Source organism: Mastomys coucha, unplaced genomic scaffold (assembly GCF_008632895.1).
Source record: "Mastomys coucha isolate ucsf_1 unplaced genomic scaffold, UCSF_Mcou_1 pScaffold11, whole genome shotgun sequence".
Classification (NCBI taxonomy): Eukaryota; Metazoa; Chordata; class Mammalia; order Rodentia; family Muridae; genus Mastomys; species Mastomys coucha.
In genome coordinates this window covers 25,494,489-25,516,988 of record NW_022196893.1, presented here as the reverse complement: position 1 = coordinate 25,516,988, position 22,500 = coordinate 25,494,489, and the positions used below count along the sequence as shown (strand labels likewise).

The 22,500-nt window shown below is 44.4% G+C and overlaps 2 protein-coding genes across 2 annotated transcripts in view; one reads left to right on the top strand and one right to left on the bottom strand.

The window, feature by feature from the left end:
* Positions 1-8,604, bottom strand: part of Irak4 (interleukin 1 receptor associated kinase 4) — a 25,382-nt gene extending 16,778 nt beyond the window's left edge. The window contains exons 1-2 of the mRNA XM_031353672.1: positions 8,418-8,604; positions 2,144-2,311 (exon numbers count right to left, since the gene is read on the bottom strand). Coding sequence (XP_031209532.1) covers positions 2,144-2,304 — 161 coding nt within the window. The 5' untranslated portion in view covers positions 2,305-2,311; positions 8,418-8,604. The remainder of the gene's footprint in view (positions 1-2,143; positions 2,312-8,417) is intronic.
* The window catches only part of Pus7l (pseudouridine synthase 7 like), a 27,907-nt gene continuing 13,855 nt past the window's right edge, over positions 8,449-22,500 (top strand). Inside the window, exons 1-4 of the mRNA XM_031353660.1 lie at positions 8,449-8,754; positions 11,016-12,120; positions 15,505-15,664; positions 18,563-18,755. Coding sequence (XP_031209520.1) covers positions 8,686-8,754; positions 11,016-12,120; positions 15,505-15,664; positions 18,563-18,755 — 1,527 coding nt within the window. The 5' untranslated portion in view covers positions 8,449-8,685. The remainder of the gene's footprint in view (positions 8,755-11,015; positions 12,121-15,504; positions 15,665-18,562; positions 18,756-22,500) is intronic.

The following is a 22,500-nucleotide window of genomic DNA, read 5'->3' as shown; positions in this document are numbered from 1 at the left end:
TTTGTTTTTCTTCCAAAGCTTTTATTTGGAAAACTTTCGAACTTAATAAAATTTTTTGAAAGAACAGCACAGTGAACAACTTACTCTCCAACTAAGTTTACCAGTTTGTCAGTTGGTAACATCTGGCCACATCTGTGCTCTTCTGAATGCACTTTCACCCCCCAACACCTTTCTCTGTCTCTGTCTCTCTGTCTCGGTCTCTCTCTGTCTCTGCCTCCCCGCCATACCCTGTGGTATAGGCCAGTTATCTTTTCTGTGTCTCACCATCTCCACTTACCTGACTGCTTTTAATTAGTAATTTCAATCATGATTAACTTTTTTTTTGGTAGGAACTACACAGGAAGTAATGCCTTCCTCCTACTACATCATACCCAGAGACACAAAATGGTGGCAGGGAGTTTGACCATTTGGATACCGGATGTGCTTCAGGTTTCAGCTGGTGCACACCTGCCATCAGCCTAGAGGATAGAGGCTGGAGTACCAGTTGTCCTAGGCTAGCCTTGCAAGTTTGAGGCCAGCCTTGGCTACAGGAGACCCTGTCACTAGCAACAGTTAACTTTCTCCTCCTTGATGCATATAGTATTTGGGGACAAAACTTTTAACTTTTGGGCCCTGATGAGTCTGTGAGAACTAGTCTTCACTGGTGGTTGCATGTTGCTAACTCCAAAACTTCTGCCATCATGACAGTGTTTTCGCACTGTGCAGTTCACAAGAGCCCTTTCTTCTACAGTGACTGCTGTAGCAAGCCCCCTTCCATTTTAATAGAAGTAACAGCAAACTATCCTTGGAAACTGGGTTTTCAAGTTTAAAAGCTGAGCTCTTGTTGGCATTTAGTCTAGGCTCTGCCCTACAAAGGCCAGGTGTGCCTGACTCACTATAAAAGGGGCTACTCGCCCCCTCCTCTCTCTCTCGCCCCCTCCTCTCTCTCTCTCTAGCTTTCTTGCTCTTGCTACCCCTCTCTCCCCTCCCCCCCTCTCTTTATGTGCTCATGGCTGGCCTCTACTCCTTCTCTCTCTCTTTCTCTCTCTCTCTGTCTCTCTCTCTCTCTCTCTCTCTCTGCCTTTCTCTCAACTCCCCTTTCCTTGTCCTAAATAAACTCTATTCTGTACTGCCACTGTGTGGCTGGTTCCTAAGGGGGAAGGGATGCCTCAGCCTGGGCCCACAGAGGCACACCCTTCCCCCACACCATACAGCACCTCCACCTAACATATTCCTTCCTTCTTGGTATCTTTTTATAAAACACAGCAGCTTTTCCCATTGTACTTAACAATGCTTGCCTTTGTGGGAGCACACATTTGCTGGAAGGTCAATATGGGAGCCAAGACTTTAGAGTCCTTACCAGGTTAAGAAGAAGAATTAAAAAATTAAGGGCCGGGCGGTGGTGGCACATGCCTTTAATCCCAGCACTTGGGAGGCAAAGGCAGGTGGATTTCTGAGTTCGAGGCCAGCCTGATCTACAGAGTGAGTTCCAGGACAGCCAAGGCTACACAGAGAAGCCCTGTCTCAAAAATACCAAAAAAAAAAAAAAAAAAAAAAAAAAAAAAAAAAAAAAAAAAAAAAAAAAAAAAAAAAAATTAAGAAGAATTTATTTTTTCATTATATACAAGACAAAATTTGATATTGAGTTTTACTGCAAAACAAGGCGCAAAATTAAAATCTGAACTTGTGTTTTCTACTAAATCGAGGAGAGATGTAAGAGAGGTGACTACAGGAAGCTGTTAGAAAATCCTAGATCCAAGAATCCAGGATGTAGAAATGCATGGGCACTCATCCTTACTCACACACTGCAGAGTTTAGACTCTAGAAATACATTAGAGTCTTTTGATAGCCTTGTGTCTCTTCAGTTTGGACAAGCAAAGCCTGAAGCAGTAAAGCTGTTCTTGGCCCAACAAACTGAACCAGAACAATGATGGGGAGCTGGATTCTAGCTCAAAAACACATCTGCAGGCTCACGACTTTAGCTCAGACATGCTGGCAATTTTAGCAAAAATTCTATATACAAGAAACATTATATATTACCAATACCACCACCATGATAGAAAGATTCACCTTCTAAAATGTCATGTTTGACAGTAGTCATGCCCTCATCACAAGAAGTTGTGATCAGAAGGATTTAAAAAGAAAAAAATAAACACCACGTTACCTTATATGAAACTGATTGTATCTGTCATCACCAGATGGCTTTTTGATAGCTACTGCTAATTTCTTCCACCCTTCTTGAGGATCAATAAAATCTGACAGCTTCCTAAGGATTCCAACATTGAGGCTGCGTACGTATGTCGATGGTGTCAAAGGCTTGTTCATCTTCTACCTGAAATATGAAAAACACCTATTACAACTTTACCACAAGTCAGCCGAGTGGTTGTGGCGCATGCCTTTCATGCTAGCACTGGGGAGGCAGGTGGGTCATTGAGTTATGAGTTCAAGGCCAGCCAGGTCTACAGAGTGAGTTCTAGGACAGCCACGGCTACATAGAGAAACCCTGTCTTGAAACAAACAAACAACAACAAAACTTTTCAACAGTTTCAGAGACAGCATTTGAAGCTACTCACCATACACTGCTATGCTGTGTGAGATCCTGGCATCTGAGCACAGAGTAGCTTTCACTCCGGCCCACCTGCTATTGAAGGGCATCTAATCACCCTCCAGGGCTTTTCTTTTCTTCCCCTCAAACAAACATTGGAAAACTTCATTCTGACACTGGAATTTTTCAAGTGAAATTTATAAAAAGCAACATGCTTATTGGAAAGAGTCCTGGGAGCATGTTCAGGAGTCAAATTTATTAACAATTCTATCTTAGAATTTATTTCTCTCAATTAGTATTCATTTTCTATGAAAATGTTTTTAATGGTATATTTATCCTATTTTATGTGTATGAGTACCTTGCGTGCATGCATGTCTGTGCACCATTTGCCTGTCTGGTGCCTGCAGAGGTCAGAGAAGAGCACCGTATCTTCTGGAACTAGAGTTCATGACTTTGAGCCACCATGTGGGTGCTGGGAGCTGAACCTGGCTCCTCTGCACACTACCAAGAGTGTTTAACCACTGAGACATCTCTGCAGCATCCACTAGTAAAGATTTTTACCCAATAATCTTTGGTAAAAGGAAACAACAACAACAACAACAAAACCCCAAGCTAATTTATATAGCATTAAAAGGCATGTCATGCCCACCTACTTTTTATGAGGCATATGAGAAGAGTTGGTTTGAGCACGTGAGACCTGCATGATTTATTGTTTTCTGTAAGATGGAATCAGTGGCCTGTCACTGTGGCTTCTCCCTTGATAGCACCTTCATTTGCTCGAATCCTCCTGGTTCCTAGTATTCCAACTTGGGGAGTCACAGCTAAGAGACACTTCCCGATGTTACATGTACTGTGGCTTACTGCACAGACTGATGGGAACTGGGCCTCTGGAACTCACTGAACCTTTGGCTTTTCTCTCCTTGTCTTGGTGACCACTTCCCTTTCACCTCTCTCCGCATTTTCTCTGTCCCTTACTCTCAGCAGACGATAATCTTTCCTTCCAATTAACCAAAAGAAATAGACTTGGGCTGGTGAGATGGCTCAGCGGGTAAGAGCACTGACTGCTCTTCCGAAGGTCATGAGTTCAGATCTCAGCAACCACATGGTGGCTCACAACCATCCATAATGAGATCTGACGCCCTCTTCTGGTGCATCTGAAGACAGCTACAGTGTACTCATTTATAATAATAAATAAATCTTAAAAAAAAGAATTTATTAAAAAGAGAAATAGACTTGTATTATTCTTTCAATAATTACTTTCTATATATTTTCATTTTTTTAAATAATCTTGGATAAGTAAGTAATATAAGCAAATAGTGCAGCATATATAAAAGCTATAAGACCCTAAAAGAGAATGTTTGTCTGTAGGTAAGCTTCTGTGCTAGAATTCATGTCTCTCTGGTCTTCATCATCCATCACACTTAAACAGGTGGACGTTCCCTAACCTAACAATCATTCATCACTGCACAGTGTGTTTATAATCATATAATCAGTTGCTTGTTTACCACCTGTCTCTGCCATTAGACTTTAAGCTCCGTAAGTTAAGGACCAAACTCATTCTGTTTATTAATGTGACTTATACATTATAGATACTGGTGTTGTATGGTATGGTTTGGATTTGAAATATCTCCCTAAAGCTCTTGTTTGGAAGGCTTTGTCACTATGATAGTAGTGTTGTGTGTGTGTATATGGGGGGGCTGCATGTTTGAATCATGAAGGCTTTCCTGTGTCTATCGATGAGTCATAACTTAATGGGGTGTTGGGAATTGGTGGTAACATTAGGAGGTGAGGCCTACCTAGATGAAAAGGCTCACTGGGGCTGTGCCTTGAAGGATGTGGGCCTTGTTCCCCTTCCTATCCCTTCTCTCTCCCCACTTTCTCTCTGCCCCTCCCCATACCACGAGGTAAGCAGATTGGTTCTACTGTGCGCTCTCAGCCATGATGTTCCTCTTCACCACACAGGAACAACTGACCATTTAACCTTACTAAATAAAACTCATTTAAAACCCTCCTTTGCCTCCTAGTGCTCCCCCAAGTTCTGCAGTTACTACCTCCTGACTTAAGCTGTGGATCTTTGCCATCTGCTACATTTTATTGTGGGTCCTGGGACAGATCATCCTCTGAGGCACCCTACAGTCCCTTCTACATCGATCATTTTGTCACATTGAAGCAGTTGAAATCGGTTCCTCTAAAACCTGAAAGCAGCTTGGATTACTTCTGGGAGAGACCAATGGGCCATCAGCTTGGATGACCTCTGACCTCTGACCTCTGGGGGAAGACCAATGGGCCATTAGCTTGGATGGCTTCTGATCTCTGGGGGGAGACCAATGGGCCATCAGGTTGGATGACCTCTGACCTCTGGGAGGAGACCACTGGGCCATCAGCTTGGATGGCCTCTGACCTCTGGGAGGAGACCAATGGGCCATCAGCTTGGATGGTCTCTGACTTCTTGGGGGAGACCAGTGGGCCATCTTAGCTTGGATGACCTCTGACCTCTTAGGGGAGACCAATGGACCATCAACTTGGATGACCTCTGGGGGGAGGCCAATGGACCATCAGCTTGGATGACCTCTGACTTCTGGGGAAGATCAATGGGCCATCAGCTTGGATGGCCTCTGACCTCTGGGAGGAGACCAAATGGGCCATCAGCTTGGATGACCTCTGACCTCTGGAGGAGACCACTGACCTCTGGAGGAGACCACTGGGCCATCCAGCTCCATACTCTCTTATGGCTCCAGACCTTGTTTCCAGGACTCAGAACTAAAGCAGCTGGACTGTGGCCTGCCTTCTCTGCGTCAGTTAACCCCTCTGTCCTTTCAGAGCTCCGAGAAACTTACAAGCATCCTTCAGGACCAGCTCAACTCCTTGGCAGCTGCAGTGCTCCAAAAGGCTAGATCTGACGGCTAGGGGTAGCCTTTGTGCCCTCCTCTGTGAACACTGCTCGTGCATTGCGACGGGGCCCAAAGACACAGGGACCAGACCCAAAACAGAAAAACAAAACAAAACAAAACAACAACAAAAACCACAAAAAAAATCCAAACCAAAGCAAAACCCAGAAAACCAAAAACCCCAGCAAGTTTCTGCCAATGTATGAATACTTGGTTCCTTCCCACTCCGGCCCCTCCCCTTGGTCAAGCTTCCGCCTGTGTATGAATACTTGGTTCCTCCCCACTCTGGCCCCTCCCCTTGGTCAAGCTTCTGCCTATGTATGAATACTTGGTTCCTTCCCACTCTGGCCCCGCCCCTTGGTCAAGCTTCCGCCTATGTATGAATACTTGGTTCCTCCCCACTCTGGCCCCTCCCCCAGCAAGCTTCCGCCTATGTATGAATACTTGGTTCCTTCCCACTCTGGCCCCTCCCCTTGGTCGCTTCTTCCTTATGGTTTTACCCAGTCTGAACTTCCCCCTGTACCCAGACAAAAATGTCACGCATAAGCTCGCCCAATGACTCTCGCCCTGCAACAGCTCCATTTATTCCTGATGCATCTGCCAGGACCTTTCAGATGCTGAGAAGTCCACGATCCCTAAACACTGACTTCAGTGGCCCCTAAACTGCTTTGGATCTACTAAAATGTATAATGCCATCCATTCACCAAAACGTGCCCTCTCTGTGACAGATATTAATCCAGGTGCCTGAAAATAAAACGTTAGGAAGAATAGAGAGAAAAAGGAGGCGAGAACACAGGGGAGTTTTATTCTAATGAAGGAAGAAGGTTAGCAAGGTAAGAATGCGTTTGGCAGTCTGTTAGGTACTGTCTGTGGTGGTTTGAACAGGACCGACTCCATTGTCCCCCATTTGAGTACTTGGTTCCCAGTTGGTGACTTGTCTTAGTTTGGGTTTCCATTGCTGTGAAGAGATGCCATGACCAAGGCAACTCTTATAAAGGACAACATTTCATTGGGGCTGGCTTAGAGTTCAGAGGTTCAGTCCATTATCATCAAGGCAGGAAGCATGGTTCTGGAGGAGCTGAGAGTTCTACATCTTATTCCGAAGTCAAACAGGGGAAGACTGTCTCCCATGTGGCTAGGAGAAGGGTCTCAAAGCCCATACGCCCATGGTGACACTGTTCCTCCAACAAGGCCACACCTACTCTGTCAAGGCCTCACCTCCTCATAGTGCCACTCCCTGGACCAAGCGTATTCTAGCCAGTACGCGTCTGTCTGGGAGGATGAAGAAGTGTTACTGGAGGTGGGCTTGAGGTTTCAAGATCATTCCCAGTGTGCCCTCTCTGCTTCCTGCTTGTCATTCAATATGTGAGCTCAGCTGCTATTCCATCCCAACCATCTTGTCTACCTGCAGGCTTCCCCTTCTCCCACTGTGCTTGCGAGAGGCTCTTATCCTTCTAAGACCCCTAAGCTCAAGGTTGCAGTGGCCGTAGTGTTTTACCACAGTCATAGAAAAGTAAATAAGGCAGTGTCAGATGGAGACAGAAAGGGGTTAAAAGGCATTGTCACTCTGGGCCTCATGGGATCTTAATGAAAGACACAGGAATGAGAACGGTCATCAGCGAGGTGCCTTCTGGGAAAGTTTCTGAGAGAAAATGAGTAGAAGGCTCGGAACTTGGAGGTGCTTCTGAATGAAAAAAAGAAACAGGGGTAGGGGGTGAGGCATGGTTGCCCCTGAGGGGCTGAGGAAGTTTATTTACAGATATGAGAGAGAGTATAGCCAGAGACAATGACAGAGCACCATTGGAAGAGTCCAGAGTAGACACAGACAGACTGGGCCTACCATGTGAGGAGAGAGCGGGAGGGAGAGGAGAGGAGCCACCTACCAAGAGTGGTGGCCTGGGTGAGATTGGCCAAGGGACTGTCATAGCCAAAGTGGCTGAAATATAGGGACCAGAGGAGCTGTGGGGAGGATAGCTGGGATGTTCAGGAAAGAAGGCAGGGTGTACCAGCCAGGAGGGCCTGTAGCAAGCAGAGACTAGGGGGTGCTGGGAGAACCTGGCATCTGCTTCCATATGTTTGTTGCTAGGCATCTCAGTTAGCTGTTTGTCTTGGGTTTGAGACCTAACAGCTTCCACTGACAAATAGCAAGGAGCAGGTGAGGTCAGAGCCTCCCCAGGTCTTAAAGCCTCAGTCTTGACTTTCTTCTGACTTGAGGTGAGGAGGCAGCAGACGCTCAGAGAGCAATGAAGACAGCTCTCTGTTCATTCCCGAAGTGGGGTTGCATGGACAAGAGAATGTGGGAGCAAAGACAAAGAAGCCAGAAGCTATGGACGGCTAGAAGAGGGCTCCACAAATGTACGTGGATGTACGAAGAAGCTCTAACGTCCTGGTGCTGAATGTATTCTGCAGCACAATCAACAGAAGTCTGTGCTGCTGTAGAGTGCGAAGACCGCTCCTAGGTTTTTTGTTTTTTGTTTTCTGTTTGAACAGGAAACACAACAAAGACAAGACTGGAAGGCCCAAGTTTGGCCTGAGTAATCAGGCCAGTCTGGAACGTGTTGGAAGCAAAAATGTTTAGCATGAAAATAGGAGAATAAAGGAAACCTGAACTCTTTGACATATATCTTGAAGGATTACTCCCAGAAACGGAAAAGTTGGATTTAAAAAAAAAAAATCTCCTGCTTTGGGGCCACTGTGTCCATTCCGAAAGCTTTCTTGTTCTCTTGGGAATGTTTTTCCTGCCTCTCTCTTGCTTCCAATCTGTCCTGCGCTTACTTCTCCCTCTACCTGTTGATGGACTATCTGACGTAGAGCTTTCTATGCTCCCCATAGCGAGCAAGCAAGACATCCCGGCCGCAGACCAGCGCGCAGAGACTCCAAGCCTCCTCCTGCCGGAGCGCGCCCATTTCCTGGTTCTGGGGCGAAGCGACTGACAGCCAACCCTGCCCGGGACAGAAACAGCGGAGAGATCTTGGCTTGAGATCAGCCTTCCTCAAACAACCTACTTCCTCTCTGACGTTCTTCGCTTCCTGCAGCAGGCGATCGGCGCCCAGCCACGGTCCGGCGAGGACTCGGGAGTGGAGGACTCAAGGCCAGGAGGCGACTTCAGACTGCCTGCGGTCGGGGACGACGTGCGTCCCCTAGTACTGCGGGACCGGCAGGGCAGGTCAGCTAAGGGGTGAGAGTGTAGGGGCGGAGCCAACCCGGAAGGCCACGCCCTCCCCCAAGCTCCACCCAGGGAGGAGCTACACCAACGGGAGCCTGTCCCTTTAAATGTCCTGGAAGAGGCTTCTGGGCATGCGCACTGTGTCACTCGGAGGACCACTTTCTCTCGGAAGCCAGGTAGAGCTGGCCGAGTCTAGTGGACTGACGGGTCACCCGTGGGCCCAAGACTGGAAGACCGGGGAGGAAGGCGTGGTGGTGGGCACCGAGGGAGCGGGGTGGGATGGGGGTGGGGGTGGGGTCCCTCCGCAGCCTTGGCTCGCCCTGCGGAGCGGAGGAGGAGCTTCCGCCACCCTAGCCCCACGTGCTCCGTCTGCCCGCCTTTGCTGTCTGCCTCTTGACTAGTTACTTGGCTGTCACGCCTTCGTGCTGCACTTACTTGTCTCCACGTCTAGCCTGGAAAGTCTTCCTATGGTCTTTGTTTTCCTGCAATCCCTAGGGCTCCGAGGACCCCTGTGGTCTGTCATTAGAAACACCTCCACCAGGCAGATGCCAACCTTTGACAGGGTGTTCACGGTCTTTCCCTGCCAGCATTTCTTCAGCTGTATTCCCCCTGTCCCCTCTGCTCTGTGTCGGGACTTTCTCCTCCCACATAGTGCCCGTCTGGTTTGTTCTTGCACGTGGTATTTCTGCCCTACTTCTGTCTCTTCAACTATTTCCAAAGACAAATCGCAATTTATTATACCGTTCCTGATTATCGTAGACAAAAGTTAACACTTAACTTCTTTCTCACATTATGACTATTAAAGCTCTTACTGGGTTCTGCTTGTATCTGTTCAACTAGTATCTACTGTAGACCTACTATGCGCTTGGTGCTGTTCTGAATGTGGGTTAGTCAGTATTGCATAAGGCAGAATTCCTTCTCATGTGGAACTGACACTTAAGTTGAAGAAGATGGACAGTAAATAATGAAAGCGTTAGCTAGTCATGCTATACAGAAAATTAAAGCAGTTTTTTCCCCTTTGTATGTATGTGTGTGAAAGAAAAGAAAACAGGTTCCTAAAGCTTATATAGATGAATCTTAGAGATTGGATTATTGCTCCGCGAGCACCTCTGAGGATGTAGATGATCAATTACTTGTAAAGTCTGAGAAATACAAGAGCTAGGCAGTGAAGCTGCTCCGTCAGGGCTCTGTGTGTCGTGGAGATTGTAGGCTGTGTCAGGACTGTGGGATTTGTTCCCTATAGAATAGCCCTTGGGTCACTGCTCCCAGAAAACACGAGGAGGCTCTCTTTTCTCCAATGCCAGTGATTTGGGAGAAATTCCCTCTCATTAGCTAGAGAATTTTGTATCTTCCCTTTGGTGGAGAATCTAGAAAAAGATGAAGGACCAGGGCTGACTTACCTTGAAGTGCACAGAGACGTTCACATACCTATTCACTATAGACTTTCCTTTCTTACCCTTCTCATGAGTTAACTTCCAACGTTTGAAAACACTACCACTGTCTCTGAAGTTAGCCCCAGGAGATTCTGAGGCTCCTGGAATGACAATCGTTGTAAAATCAGCCCTATTTTTTTTCTCTCTTCTTTGTAGGCCTAATGATACTATTTTCCAGATAAACTTGAAATTGACCCATTTTATTTTATTTTTTTTAACTTTTGTTTGTTTGTTTATTTCTTTGTGTAGCCCTGGCTTCTGGATGTCCCGGAACTTGATCTGTAGACCAGGCTGTGCTTGAACTCACAAGATCCTCCTGCCTCTGCCTCCTGAGTGCTGGGGTTAAAGGTATATATCACATCACCTGGCAAATGTAAACATTTTGTTTGTTTTCGAGACAGGGTTTCTCTGTGTAGCCCTGGCTGTCCTGGAAATTGCTTTGTAGATCAGGCTGGCCTTGAACTCACAAAGATCCACCTGCTTATGCTTCCCAAGGGCTGGGACTAAAGGTGTGCACCACTACAGCCTGGAAAATTTAAACATTTTTAATAGGTTTATTTTATCCTATGTGCCTTGCGTATACATATGCATGCGTACCGCAGGTGTGCCTGGGGGCCGGTGGGTGGCGGTGGTCAGAGAGGGACAATAGATGCCCAGGACGTGGAGTTAGGGATGGTTGTCAGCTGCCCTGTGGGTGCTGAGGAACTGATCTAGTGTCCCTTGCCAAAGCAACATTTCTCCAGCCCCAAATTAACCCATCTTAAGTCTGGAAAACAGAAGCTTGGAGTGAATGGGAAATCAAGATACAAATGGCTACTTAGGCCACAGATAATCTGCCTGTTCACTCTGCTTGCTGTAGGCAAGTAGATCCTGAAAATAAGTCATTAGTGTATGTTAGGGAACATAGACTTGAGAGTGAGACAACTGAGTGGATCTTGGTGACCACTTTGATTCTTCTTATCTGCAAGCGTTCCTGCTAGCTGAGCATGCCCTCTCTCTTGTAGGCACCGTTAAGAATGGAAGAAGACACAGATAGTGGCATCAGGTTTAACTCTTTGTGTTTCATCAACGATCACGTTGGCTTTCAGGGCAGTGTAAAAACCTCACCCAGTGACTTCATTGTTATCGAGATCGATGAACAGGGACAGCTAGTCAGTAAGGCCGCTGATGAATCTCTATATGACATTAGTAAAATACAACCTGAACCGAGTAATTTTGCTAAAAAGCCAAATCTAAATATTCAGAATGGACCTTTAGAACGTGAAAATAATGAAGAAGCTTCTAACTTGCCTGGGTGCTCGGATGGTGACCGGATCCAGCCTGGGTGCTCGGATGGTGACCGGATCCAGCCTGGGTGCTCGGATGGTGACAGGATCCAGCCTGGGTGCTCGAATGGTGAGCAGAACCAGCCTGGGCGCTCGGATGGTGACCGGATCCAGCCTGGGTGCACTGATGGTGACCGGATCCAGCCTGGGTGCACTGATGGTGACCAGAGCCATCAGTCTGACTCAGAAAAAGAAAACAGTGTCAACGGTGTGACTTCTAAATGTGAAGAAGAAAGTGTTGATTTATTAAGTTCACTTTTAGATGAAAAAACTCACACATTGCTGGATCAGTTTGCCCATGACGTCAAAGGGATGTGGAATTCACAAACTGGATTAATTGAACCATCTCCTGAATTGTCTCTAGGCAGGATCCTTGACAAAAGCCACAGGGCTGTTCTACACAGTGCTGTTAGACAGGCATTCCCTTTTTTGATAACCACAGGAAACAACAGTGAAGTTGTCGTAAAGCCGAACCTTGAGTATAAAGAACTCTGCCATTTGGTGTCTGAAGAAGAAGCTTGTGGCTTTTTCAAATATTTGGATGCAAAGAAAGAAAACTCCAAGTTTACCTTTAAACCGGATCCAAACAAGGATCACAGGAAGGCCGTGCACCATTTTCTCAACAAGAAGTTCGGAAACGTGGTGGAAACCAAGTCTTTTCCTGGGCAGTGCCACAGTGCTGGGAACCCAAACCCAAACCCAGCCATAACCGTGAGATTCCGGGAGAAAGCACGTGGGAAGAGGTCTTATCCGGAATGTGAGAGAAGAAAAGCTGTGTATACAGGTAAATTAGCAACTCCTCATTTCCTTGTGTAATAGTTGTGAAAGGTGACTAATTTGAACAGGTGGACCGGGTCATAGAGCTAGTGTAAAGAATATATGGACTGATTGATTGGGGAAAGGCGGAGCCGTGCATAGCGTGCTCAGTGTGAAAACAAACTATGTAAGTAGGCATAAAAAGACGTTTATACTGAACAGTCACGGGTGTGCAAAGCTGAAGCAGTTGCTTTGTGCTGGAGCGGGTTTCAGAGTAGCGATGTTTCTGTTTTCAGAATAATGTCGACCATAACTAAGTGTTTGGAGTAAGGTGGATCTGTTGTCGTGCTTGGGAAGGGAAGAGATACCCTGCAAGGCAAGATGGGGCCCGCGCGGGCTCTTGGCTCATCAGGCAGGCGTGTTCACGCTTCAGCCGGCATTGTAACCCCTCAGATGCAAGGAGACTGTATCTTGAGAATTCCTGCTTTAAGGGCTCTAAGATCGTCCAAGGCTGAATGGATCCGATGAAGTGTCAAGAGGACACGTCCAGGGTTCACTGGTCGGTCTTATCTTATTTGAAGGATAGAAAGTGTTTCCAGTGAGCATGTCTTATAAATTCATCTAGCAGACATTTAGCGGTGGTGCACACATGCATGTGGCCCAGGGACGGGACTGTGCCTCACAGGTTTCTAATGTGAGCGAGACCTTCGAATTTGGAGGGATGTGGGCTTGGTTTTACATGGCAGCAGTTCACAAAGACGGGCGGAATGTCAGGGCGGGCGGGATTAAAGACCTTGTGCACACAAGGTAAGCCTTCTGACCCTGAGCCTCACCCCTGGCTCTTGCTTTTCTTCCTGAGACATGACTTCGCTTAGCTGAGGCTGATCTCCAACTCCAGCTTCTTAAGTGCTGGGACCACAGGCATCATTAAACGCTTTAGACTGGGGAAGTCTTCCATATGCTTAAAGCTTAGCACCCACAAATGTGAGGTGGGAAAAACGATGCATGTGTGCACCACTGCTAAATGTCTGCTAGATGAATTTAAAAGGCATGCTCATATGAACAAGTTGATCTATTTTGAAGGAAAAAAAAATAGGTTTAAGTACAGGATGGGAATTGCTGATTTAAGATGATTTGCTGATTTATAGGAAGGGGTTGCATGATTTAAGTTGCTCTAAAGCTTATTTAATTCTCTGTTATATATGACTGAAGTTTCCCCTCTTTCCTCTTCCCCTAGCATCTTCCCCCCACCTCCTTTCTTTTCCAGATCCATCCCCACCTCCCCTCAGAAAAGAGCAGGCCTCCCAGGGACATCTACCGAACACAGTATAATAAGCTGCAGTAAGACTAGGCACATCAAGGATGGACAAAGCAACCCAGTAGGAGGAAAAGGGTCCACAAGTGGGCAAAAGAGTCAGGGACAGGCTCCACTCCCATTGTTAGGATTCCTACCAGAACAAACGCCAAGCTACTCAGCCGTAGCACATATGCAGTGGACCTAGGTCAGACCCCTACAGTCTACCTGATCTCTGCGAGTCCTATGAGTCCCAGTCAGTTCATTCTGTGGCTCCTCCGATCCTTCCTCCTACTCTTCCACATGACTCCAAAACTCCCCCTAATGTTTGGCTGTAGGACGCTGCATCTGGTCCCATCAGTTGCGAGATGAAGTCTCTGTGGTCACTTTGATCCTGCTTGCTCGGTACTAGGACACTCTCCAGGCAGGGCAAACTGTAGGTCAAAGGATTTGGGGCTGGGTTGGTGTCCCAGTCCCTCCATTTGAGGCCTTGCAGAAGATAGCAGGTTCAGGCTCTGTGTCTCCCATGACTAGGAGTCTTTGCTAGCGTCACCCTCATAGATTCTATGGACTTTCCATTGTACTATGTTTCCACCTTGCCCCCAAAATGCCTCCCCAATTCCAGTCATTTCTCCCAGTAGCCCCCTCCCCAACATACACGTGATCCCTCCTGTTCCCACCCCCACCAGTCCCCAGCTACCCCCTCGGATTCTATTTCCCAGGGGGATCCTTATGTCTCCTCTTAGGGTGTCTAACTTTTATAGTACTTGAAACAGTATCAGTGATTTAGGATAATGAGTTAAGATCCGAGAATCTTCATATGCATTAGTTAGTTTTACTGAAGTTAGAGTTAATGTTTCACCAAGAGGCCAATATGATGATATTGGTGTCCAAAAGCAAAACAAACAATTTTGCTTAGGTGACCTTTTATAAGAATCAAAACATCACATATAAAAATATCTCTGCCTTCATGTGTTCATACACATATCTATGTATTTGTGTAATTACTCAGTGATTCTCTGAGTTAGGACCTCTGGCTTAGGACCACTCTGGCAAACATCTATCTCCAAAAATATTTACATTATGACTCATAAGTACAGCAAAGTTACAGTTATAAAGTAGCAATGACAATAATCTTATGGTCTAAGGCTCGCCACAACGCGAGGACCTGTGTTCATGGTTCACAGCATTAGTAAGGTTGAGAACCACTGCTTTAAATGTTTACGAAGATCCAGTAAAATACATATTATATAAAATTTGTCATTTTACCCATTCCTGAGGGTTTTGGTTGTGAGCCTAGCCTTAATGACTGGTCTACCATTGTCTTATCACCAACTGCTGCCATTCATCTCCTGAGTCTTACCACCTTTCTATTCTGACATCATCATCATCAATTGAATAATCATGCCTTCCTTTCAGTTCCCTGCAACCATCATTTTGCTTTGTATTTATGATTATTAATCTATTAACATAGGCACTCATAGAATGATTTGTAAAGTCAGTGCAATGCTATGGAGTATTCAACCTTGGAACCTGAGGCAGAACTGCTATTACTGTGTTCTGAAGACTGAACGGAAACCAACAGATCAGGATGGAGTCTTGTGTGTTGGAATTTAGGATATATGAATGAAAATGGACTGTAACGGTTAGGGCTTTTCTATATCCACCCCAGTTCCAGAATAATGACACAGAGGATTACTTATTTATGAATTAATGCCATAGAACTTCGTCTGTGCTTCAGTGGTGAAACTCCCACAACTGCCTCCTTCCCAGAATGCCTTTCTCTTCCTGGAAGTTCCTCCTATTCTCTCCTGCTATAGGCCGTTGAACTCTTTATTGACAGGTGAAGCTTTTACACAGTGCGCTTGAGGTTCACCCAACCACGTGGAAACCAGAAGGTGGACCTGTAAGCACAGGGAAAGAGTGAATTTTTAATTCATACCTTCAGTGAGCCAACAAATGCTTTGAAATGGCAGCTGAAAATGCTAGTTTTATATTTTCTTTAAAGCACACTTTAACCATTAATAATTAGGCTTATTATCCTAACCTGTTAGTTTGTGAGGAATGTAATTATGAACAATGCCTTCTTCTTTGTAATCTAGAATGACTTTGTTTCAGCTTTTACCCTACAAAAGGAAAATCTGGAGATGTTCGAAGCAATTGGTTTTCTAGCCATCAAACTTGGTGTTATTCCTTCGGATTTCAGTTACGCGGGCCTTAAAGACAAGAGAGCAATCACCTATCAATCAATGGTTGTTAGAAAAGTGACTCCGGAGAGGTAATGCAGTATTGCTTTTTGGTAAAGTATAGGGTTAACACTCAAAATAATATTGGGACCAGCTAATCTTTACTATCAGTGTTAATTAACTGATTATACACTAAACAGCACACTCTACATTAATAAAATATTTGTCTTCCATGTGTGTAAACATGCACATATATGAAGTTTGGGGCTGCCGAGATGGCTCAGGGGTTAAAAAGCACTTACGGTTCTTCCAGATGACCCAAGTTCAGTTCCCAGCGCTCGTGTTGGGAGGCTCACACCTGCCTGCAATCCAGCTCCAAGGGATCCAGTGTCCTTTCTGTGTCCTATCCTGGCCCCTCACACACGGCATGCGCTCACACAAACACACATAAAAAAAAAATCTTACAAAATTAGGAAAGTTTAGGATAGATACTGACAAATGGTAGATTTGTTTATAAAGTGTCTGAATTCTGTATGAATACTGATACTATGTTCAAATATGCATGTGCATTCAGAAAAGTCTAGGTGAAGACATAAGTTTATAAATCTTTTTTCTTAATTATTATAGTGTTTTTTAAATCATAAACCCCTACGTTTAAAATATATTCTTATCCAATAGAATGCATTGGACTCAAATTTCACTTCTCAATGCAATAAAGTTTTAGCAGTAATCTTGCTATTTTAAAAGAAATATGTGTTCTTCATTGAGATTTACAAAGCAGAGGGAGCAGCTCACAAATGCCCACACTGCTCAAAAATAAGTACAGTAAACACTTAATCTGTTGTCTACAGGATTTCAGAGTGTGCACATCACAGACATGAAAGTCACACTATTACCTCTGTGGTTTTTTATTTTTATTTATTTATTTTTTTTTTATTTATTTATTTATTTTGAGACAGGGTTTCTCTGTGTAGCCCTGGCTGTCCTGGAACTCAGTCTGTAGACCAGGTTGGCCTTGAACTCTGAAATCCACCTGCCTCTGCTTCCCAAGTGCTGGGATTAAAGGTGTGTGCTACCACTGCCCGGCTATATTTTTATAATAAAGTAATAAGAGTGTTTATCTTGAGAGATTTTCAACATAATTTTTGTAAAAGACTTAGCCAGGTCTGTCCCTTGATGCAGCTTTTTCTCTGTCTGATCACATTAGGGCAGTGACAGGCCTGTGATTGGACAGGAATAGAGAGGTGGAGCTAGAGTTAGAGGAGGAGAAAGGTCAGAGAGAGAGGAGGAGGAGGATCTTCATCATGGAGTCAGAGGATGATGAGGAGTCAGACCCCGAGTGGTTATACAACCAAGCAAAGGTTTTACAAAATAGATTAATTGGGTTAGAATATTGTCTTTATTATTTGGTTCTGAAATTATTGTATTGGCATCTTGTAAATTGTGATCTTATTATTTTATAAACCTGATTGGATATTAAAGCATTAAGAGTCATGCATTACTTACCGGGTCCTAGGCACTAGCTAGCTAGATGAATGATGGGTTTGTGTGTGTGTGTGTGTGTGTGTGTGTGTGTGTGAATTGTTGCATGTGAGCTAGATGCTGCAGCTTGCTGGGAGAAAATAACAAGAACCCGCAGGAACTTAGTGTGGAGGCCGGATGGTACCATGGCGGGAAAGGGAGTTTGCCGGACGGTACCATGGCAGATCTAGGAATCAAGAAATATATTGATTTCTTGATAGAGGGACAATAAGCACTCTACCAAATCACATAGGCAGCATTATCATTATCATTATTATTATTATTTATTTATTTATTTTTACAGTCCAGTCATATCCCCCCTCCTGGTCCACCCTCACACAGTTTGTCATCCTATTCCTCCTTCCTGGTCTCCATGAAGATGCCCCCCGCCCCCAACCTGGCGTCTCCACTTCCTGGGGCCTCAAGTCTCTCCAGGGTTAGGTGCTTCTTCTCTCACGGAGGCCAGACCAGGCAGTCCTCTGCTGTATATGTGCCGGAGCCTCATATCAGCTAGTGTGTGCTGTCTGGTTGGTGGCTCAGTGTCTGAGAGATCTCGGGGTCTAAGTCAGTTGAGACTGCTGGTCTAACTACAGAGTCACCTTCCTCCTCAGCTTCTTCCAGCCACAGGGGTCACCAGCTTCAGTCCATTGGTGGGGTGTAAGTATCTGCATCTGTCTCAGTCAGCTGCTTCTTGGGCCTCTTGGAGGGCAGCCATGCTAGGCTCCTGTCTGTAAGCACACCATAGCATCAGTGTCAGGCCTTGGAGCCTCCCCTTGAGATGGATCCCAATTTGGGCAGTCACAGGACCTCCTTTCCCTCAGTCTCTTCTCCAATTTTGTCCTTGCAGTTCTTTTAGACAGGAACAGTTTGGGTCAGGATTTCTGACTGTGGGATGGCAACCTCATCCTAAGGAAAAATTGATACTAGCTATTTTTTTCTTTTTTCTTTTTTTATATGATTCTAAAATATGTTTTTAAAAAAGAGTTTGAGTAAGGAAGTGCTCAAATAGAACTCTGATGCTGGTGGGTTTATTGGTGGGACAGACCCAGAGAAGGAAACAGACAAGTTGGGACAGGAGGGTTGGAACCATAGGGGATGCTTTACAGCTTGGTTGAAGGAGAAGGCTTCGCCCCAAACATTTTACAGATTTATTTATTGTGCATGGGTGTTTTGCCCACGTACATGTCTGTGTCACTTGGGAACTCGGTGCCTGTGGAGGCCAGAAGAGGGTGTTGGGTTTCCTGGAACTGGAGTTACAGATGGTTGTGAGCTGCCATGTGGTTGCTGGGATTTGAACTCATGACCTCTGGAAGAGCAGCCAGTGTTCTTAACCACTGAGCCACCTCTCCAGCCTCCCTTGGTACTTTCATTTTCATAGGAATTGCCTGGCAGGTTTCGTTTTAAAGCTTGTATTAAATATGTAATTTGTAAATTAAGATTTAATTGGTTGTGTGCTTTACCGCTTCTAGGTTGAAAGATATTGAAGAAGAAATTAAGAAGAAGAGAATGAATGTGTTTAATATTCGGTCTGTAGGCGATTCTCTCAGACTTGGTCAGCTCAAAGGAAATCACTTTGAAATCATCATCAGAAATCTAAGAAATCAACTAAATGATTCTGCAAACCTGAGAGAGAGAATTTTGGAGGCAGTCGAAAATGTTAAAGTAAGAAAACTCAATTTTGAAATTGTATTAGGAAAAATCTCTATAATCCTCACTGAGACAAAAGAATGACGGTTTTTTTTTCAATGTGTGCACATATGTAGTTGATTTCTAAAATGATAATTAGGTACTGGTATATTTTGTTTTCTTGGTATGTTTTATATTAAAAGAGCCATCCCCAACAGAAGGGGACCAGTCTCTGAAACAGGTTTTCTTACACATCCTTTTCATTCTAACCTAATGTTGAGTTTGCTTTACTGGGTATCAAGGACCAACTTGACACGACAGGGAAAACTGAGACAGGCAATAAGGGTGGCATTGGATATCAGGGCCAAAAACTGATGACTTCTGGCAGTTTAACTCCTTTTGCTATTCAGGGCCAAAAGCTGCTGGGATCTGGCATTATAAATTTAAAGCAATTTTTTTTTTTTTTATGTTAGCATGGTTTTGTCAAGAGACAAATTGTCTGCCTTGTGTCCTATTATTTTGAAGTCTTGTGTAGGTAAACTAGTCAATATTTTATCTTCTGTCCTTGCATCTGCAGTAAGTCCTCCAGTCCTAGTTTATGACTTTTAGTTGCCAGAGCCTGGCCTCATCCCTAACCTGAAGAACTGTCTCCTTAGATTATAAATGTGTTCTAAGCCTGCTTTCCTTCCCTCCTGCAGTTTGCCCATGACACAGGAAGGTTTACAGAACTCTCTTTGCAGCTTGTGTTCTAGGGGCTTGAGATTACTTGTATCAGTTTAGGAGTTCCATAAAATCATTATCAGGAATTATGAAATCATCAGTTCATCTACGCAGTGTTACTACATGAAAGTACATCTTCATATTGACTCTGCAGGAAATCTGCGTAATAGAGTGGATTGATGCCCAGGAATTATTAGGCTTTGTGACAGTGGCAGGAAAGGCACATCAATATCGAGAAGCAATCCTGGGATGAACTCTGTGAGGACCTGCATCTCAGAGCTCACCCATTGCAGGTGTACAAAACAGTGGGCCATCTCCAGAAAACTTGGCAAAATGGCGGGCCATCTCCAGAAAACTCACTCGCTTGCCATGATGGCTCCGACAGTGTATGAGTTATAAACCATGTTCATTTTATTTTTTACTCATTTTTTCTATTGTTTGAAGATAAAATAATTAAAATAATTACATTGGTTCCCTCCTTCCCTTTTCTCTCTCTAGCCCTTCTGTGTTTACCAGCCCCAACTTGCTCTTTCTCAAATTCATGGCCTCTATTTCTTTTTTTTTTTGGTTTTTCGAGACAGGGTTTCCCTGTATAGCCCTGGCTGTTGTGGAGCTCACTTTGTAGACCAGGCTGGCCTCGAATTCAGAAATCCACCTGCCTCTGCCTCCCAAGTGCTGGGATTAAAGGTGTGCTCCACCACTGCCTGGCAAGGCCTCTATTTCTTTAATTGTTGTTAAATATGTTTATACAGACTGAGAAGAATGTATGAATACAACCTGCTCAGCCAGTGTACAACATTTCTTAAGTTTTTTATTAATTATTTTATTTGTTCATATTTCATATGTTGTCTCCCCCTCCCAGTCTCCCCTCTATGTGCCCCCACCCAATCCCCCTCTCCTTTGCCTTTAAGAGGGTGCTCCCTCACCTGCCCTCTCACTCCGTCCTCACACCTCTACCATTCCCCTTCTCTGGAACAACAGCCTCCACTGGACCAAGCACCTCCCCTCCAGATAAGGCCATCCTCTGCTACATATGTAGCTGGAGCCATGTATATACTCTTTGGTTGGTGGTTTAGTCCCTGGGAGCTCTGAGGGGTTGGGTTAATGGATACTATTGTTCTTTCTGTGGGGATTGCATTTAAGTAATACCTGTTAGCATTTAAGTGTACACAGCCAGCTATAGCCTTCAGTGTGATCATGCAGGTTAGAAGTCAGCACATTTCTCCATAGTCTGCTCTTGGCTTTTGGGCTTGTGGTTTCTGTTGCAGTCAGTCAGCTGCCCTTGTGTAGAAGTGCCATAGGTGTGGAAGCTACACAAGTGAGGATGGCTGTGTTCCACTCGCTTGTTTACACAAGTGAGCGCAGAGCCAGGTTTGACCTGTGGGCTCTGGCTGTTTGCTCGTGCCTGATCCAGTCGAGCAGTTCTCAACCTGGGGAACTTTTAAAGCATTCTGACAGTTAATCTTCAATTCTAAACCAGCTTAAAAAGAGCAGTTAGGCGTACAGCTTTGGCGCTTTAAGTAACTCCTATTTCAAAATGATTCTGTCCCACAGCCCACATTGAGATATACTGATTTTGATTCCTGATCACATCCAGACCTTTAACAAAGTACATATTCGTGACAGGAGAACAACAGAGAGGCCTGTGGTAGTTAACAGCTTCCAACTAAAGCTCTTTAAATTGTGCACTTTGACTTGTATATAACACTCCTTAGACTGTGCAATCTGTGAGCTATCTGTTTTTCATGACTGAGCTACCTAGAAATTCTATTTTTTTTTTCCTTCTGAAAATTGTTACTAAAAAAATGATCCCTCCTTAAAAACAGAGGGTATTACTGTGAACACCAACAGATAGCATTTATAACAAGGTCTGCTTTGGTATTTATGAAAATACGCTGAGTATCGAGAATTTGCGTTAGAAATGATCTTAGCTTTAGACAGCTTTATCTTTGAAATTTTTTTTTTTTATTCAGCATTATCGTGTCTGTGTGTGTGTGCGCATGCACAGATGACAGCTTTCAGGCGTCAGTTCTCTCCCTCCACTGTGGCTTCCAGGGACCACAGTCAGGTCATCAGGCCTGAGGTGAGTTCCTTGCCCACCGTACCATTTTGCCAGCCAATAGACCTTTTAAAAAGCCTCTTAATGAGAAAAGTTGAGTGGCCTGAAAATAAAGATTTCTTGAAGTTTTCTTTAGATAGTTATAGCTTTGGTTATACACTTTTGGCTATATTAAATAACTGTTCCAATTATCTTAGGGTTTACAATACTGTTTATACAAATTGCAAATAACTTTTAAAAAGCAGAGATCTAATATAAGGAATACTTACTTTATCTGATGTTGATTTTTACAAGTGGAAACAGCTCCTTTGTGCTGTACTGATAAAAAAAAATTATCTTAATGTCCTTTATTGACAAGCCTTGAGTTGGTACTCAGTCACGATTATCCAGTTGAGCAAATGTTTACTCCTCTCATAAAGTGAATAGAGAACTCTTAATTTTCTTTTCTTTTTGTTTTGTTTTGTTTTTTCAAGACAGGGTTTCTCTGTGTAGCCCTGGCTATCCTGGAACTCACTCTGTAGACAAGGCTGGCCTTGAACTCAGAAATCTGCCTGCCTCTGCCTCCCAAGTGCTGGGATTAAAGGCGTGTGCCACCACCGCCTGGCGAGAACTCTTAATTTTCAAGAAACTTGGTGATGCCTCTCTGTCTGTCTCTCTCTCTCTCTCTCTCTCTCTCTCTCTCTCTCTCTCTCTCTCTCTCTGTATGTTTCCAACAGGCCAACTACTTCCTATTTCTTCTGAGTAACATGAAACTTTTAAAGCATGGCATCCAGAGGTGGCATCATCCCTCTCCAGGAAATAACAGAGAAAGAAACTGAGATGGAAGGAAATGTGTTAGTGAATAATATAAAGGAACCCAGCCTGTGGGGTGGGAGAATAAATCCATATATTTTTTTTAACTTTTATTGCATTATCAGAAAAGTTACATGATTTTAATTTGTCTGAATTTGTTAACATTTAAAAACATATTTTAATTAAATAGAATTGAATCACATTCTTGTT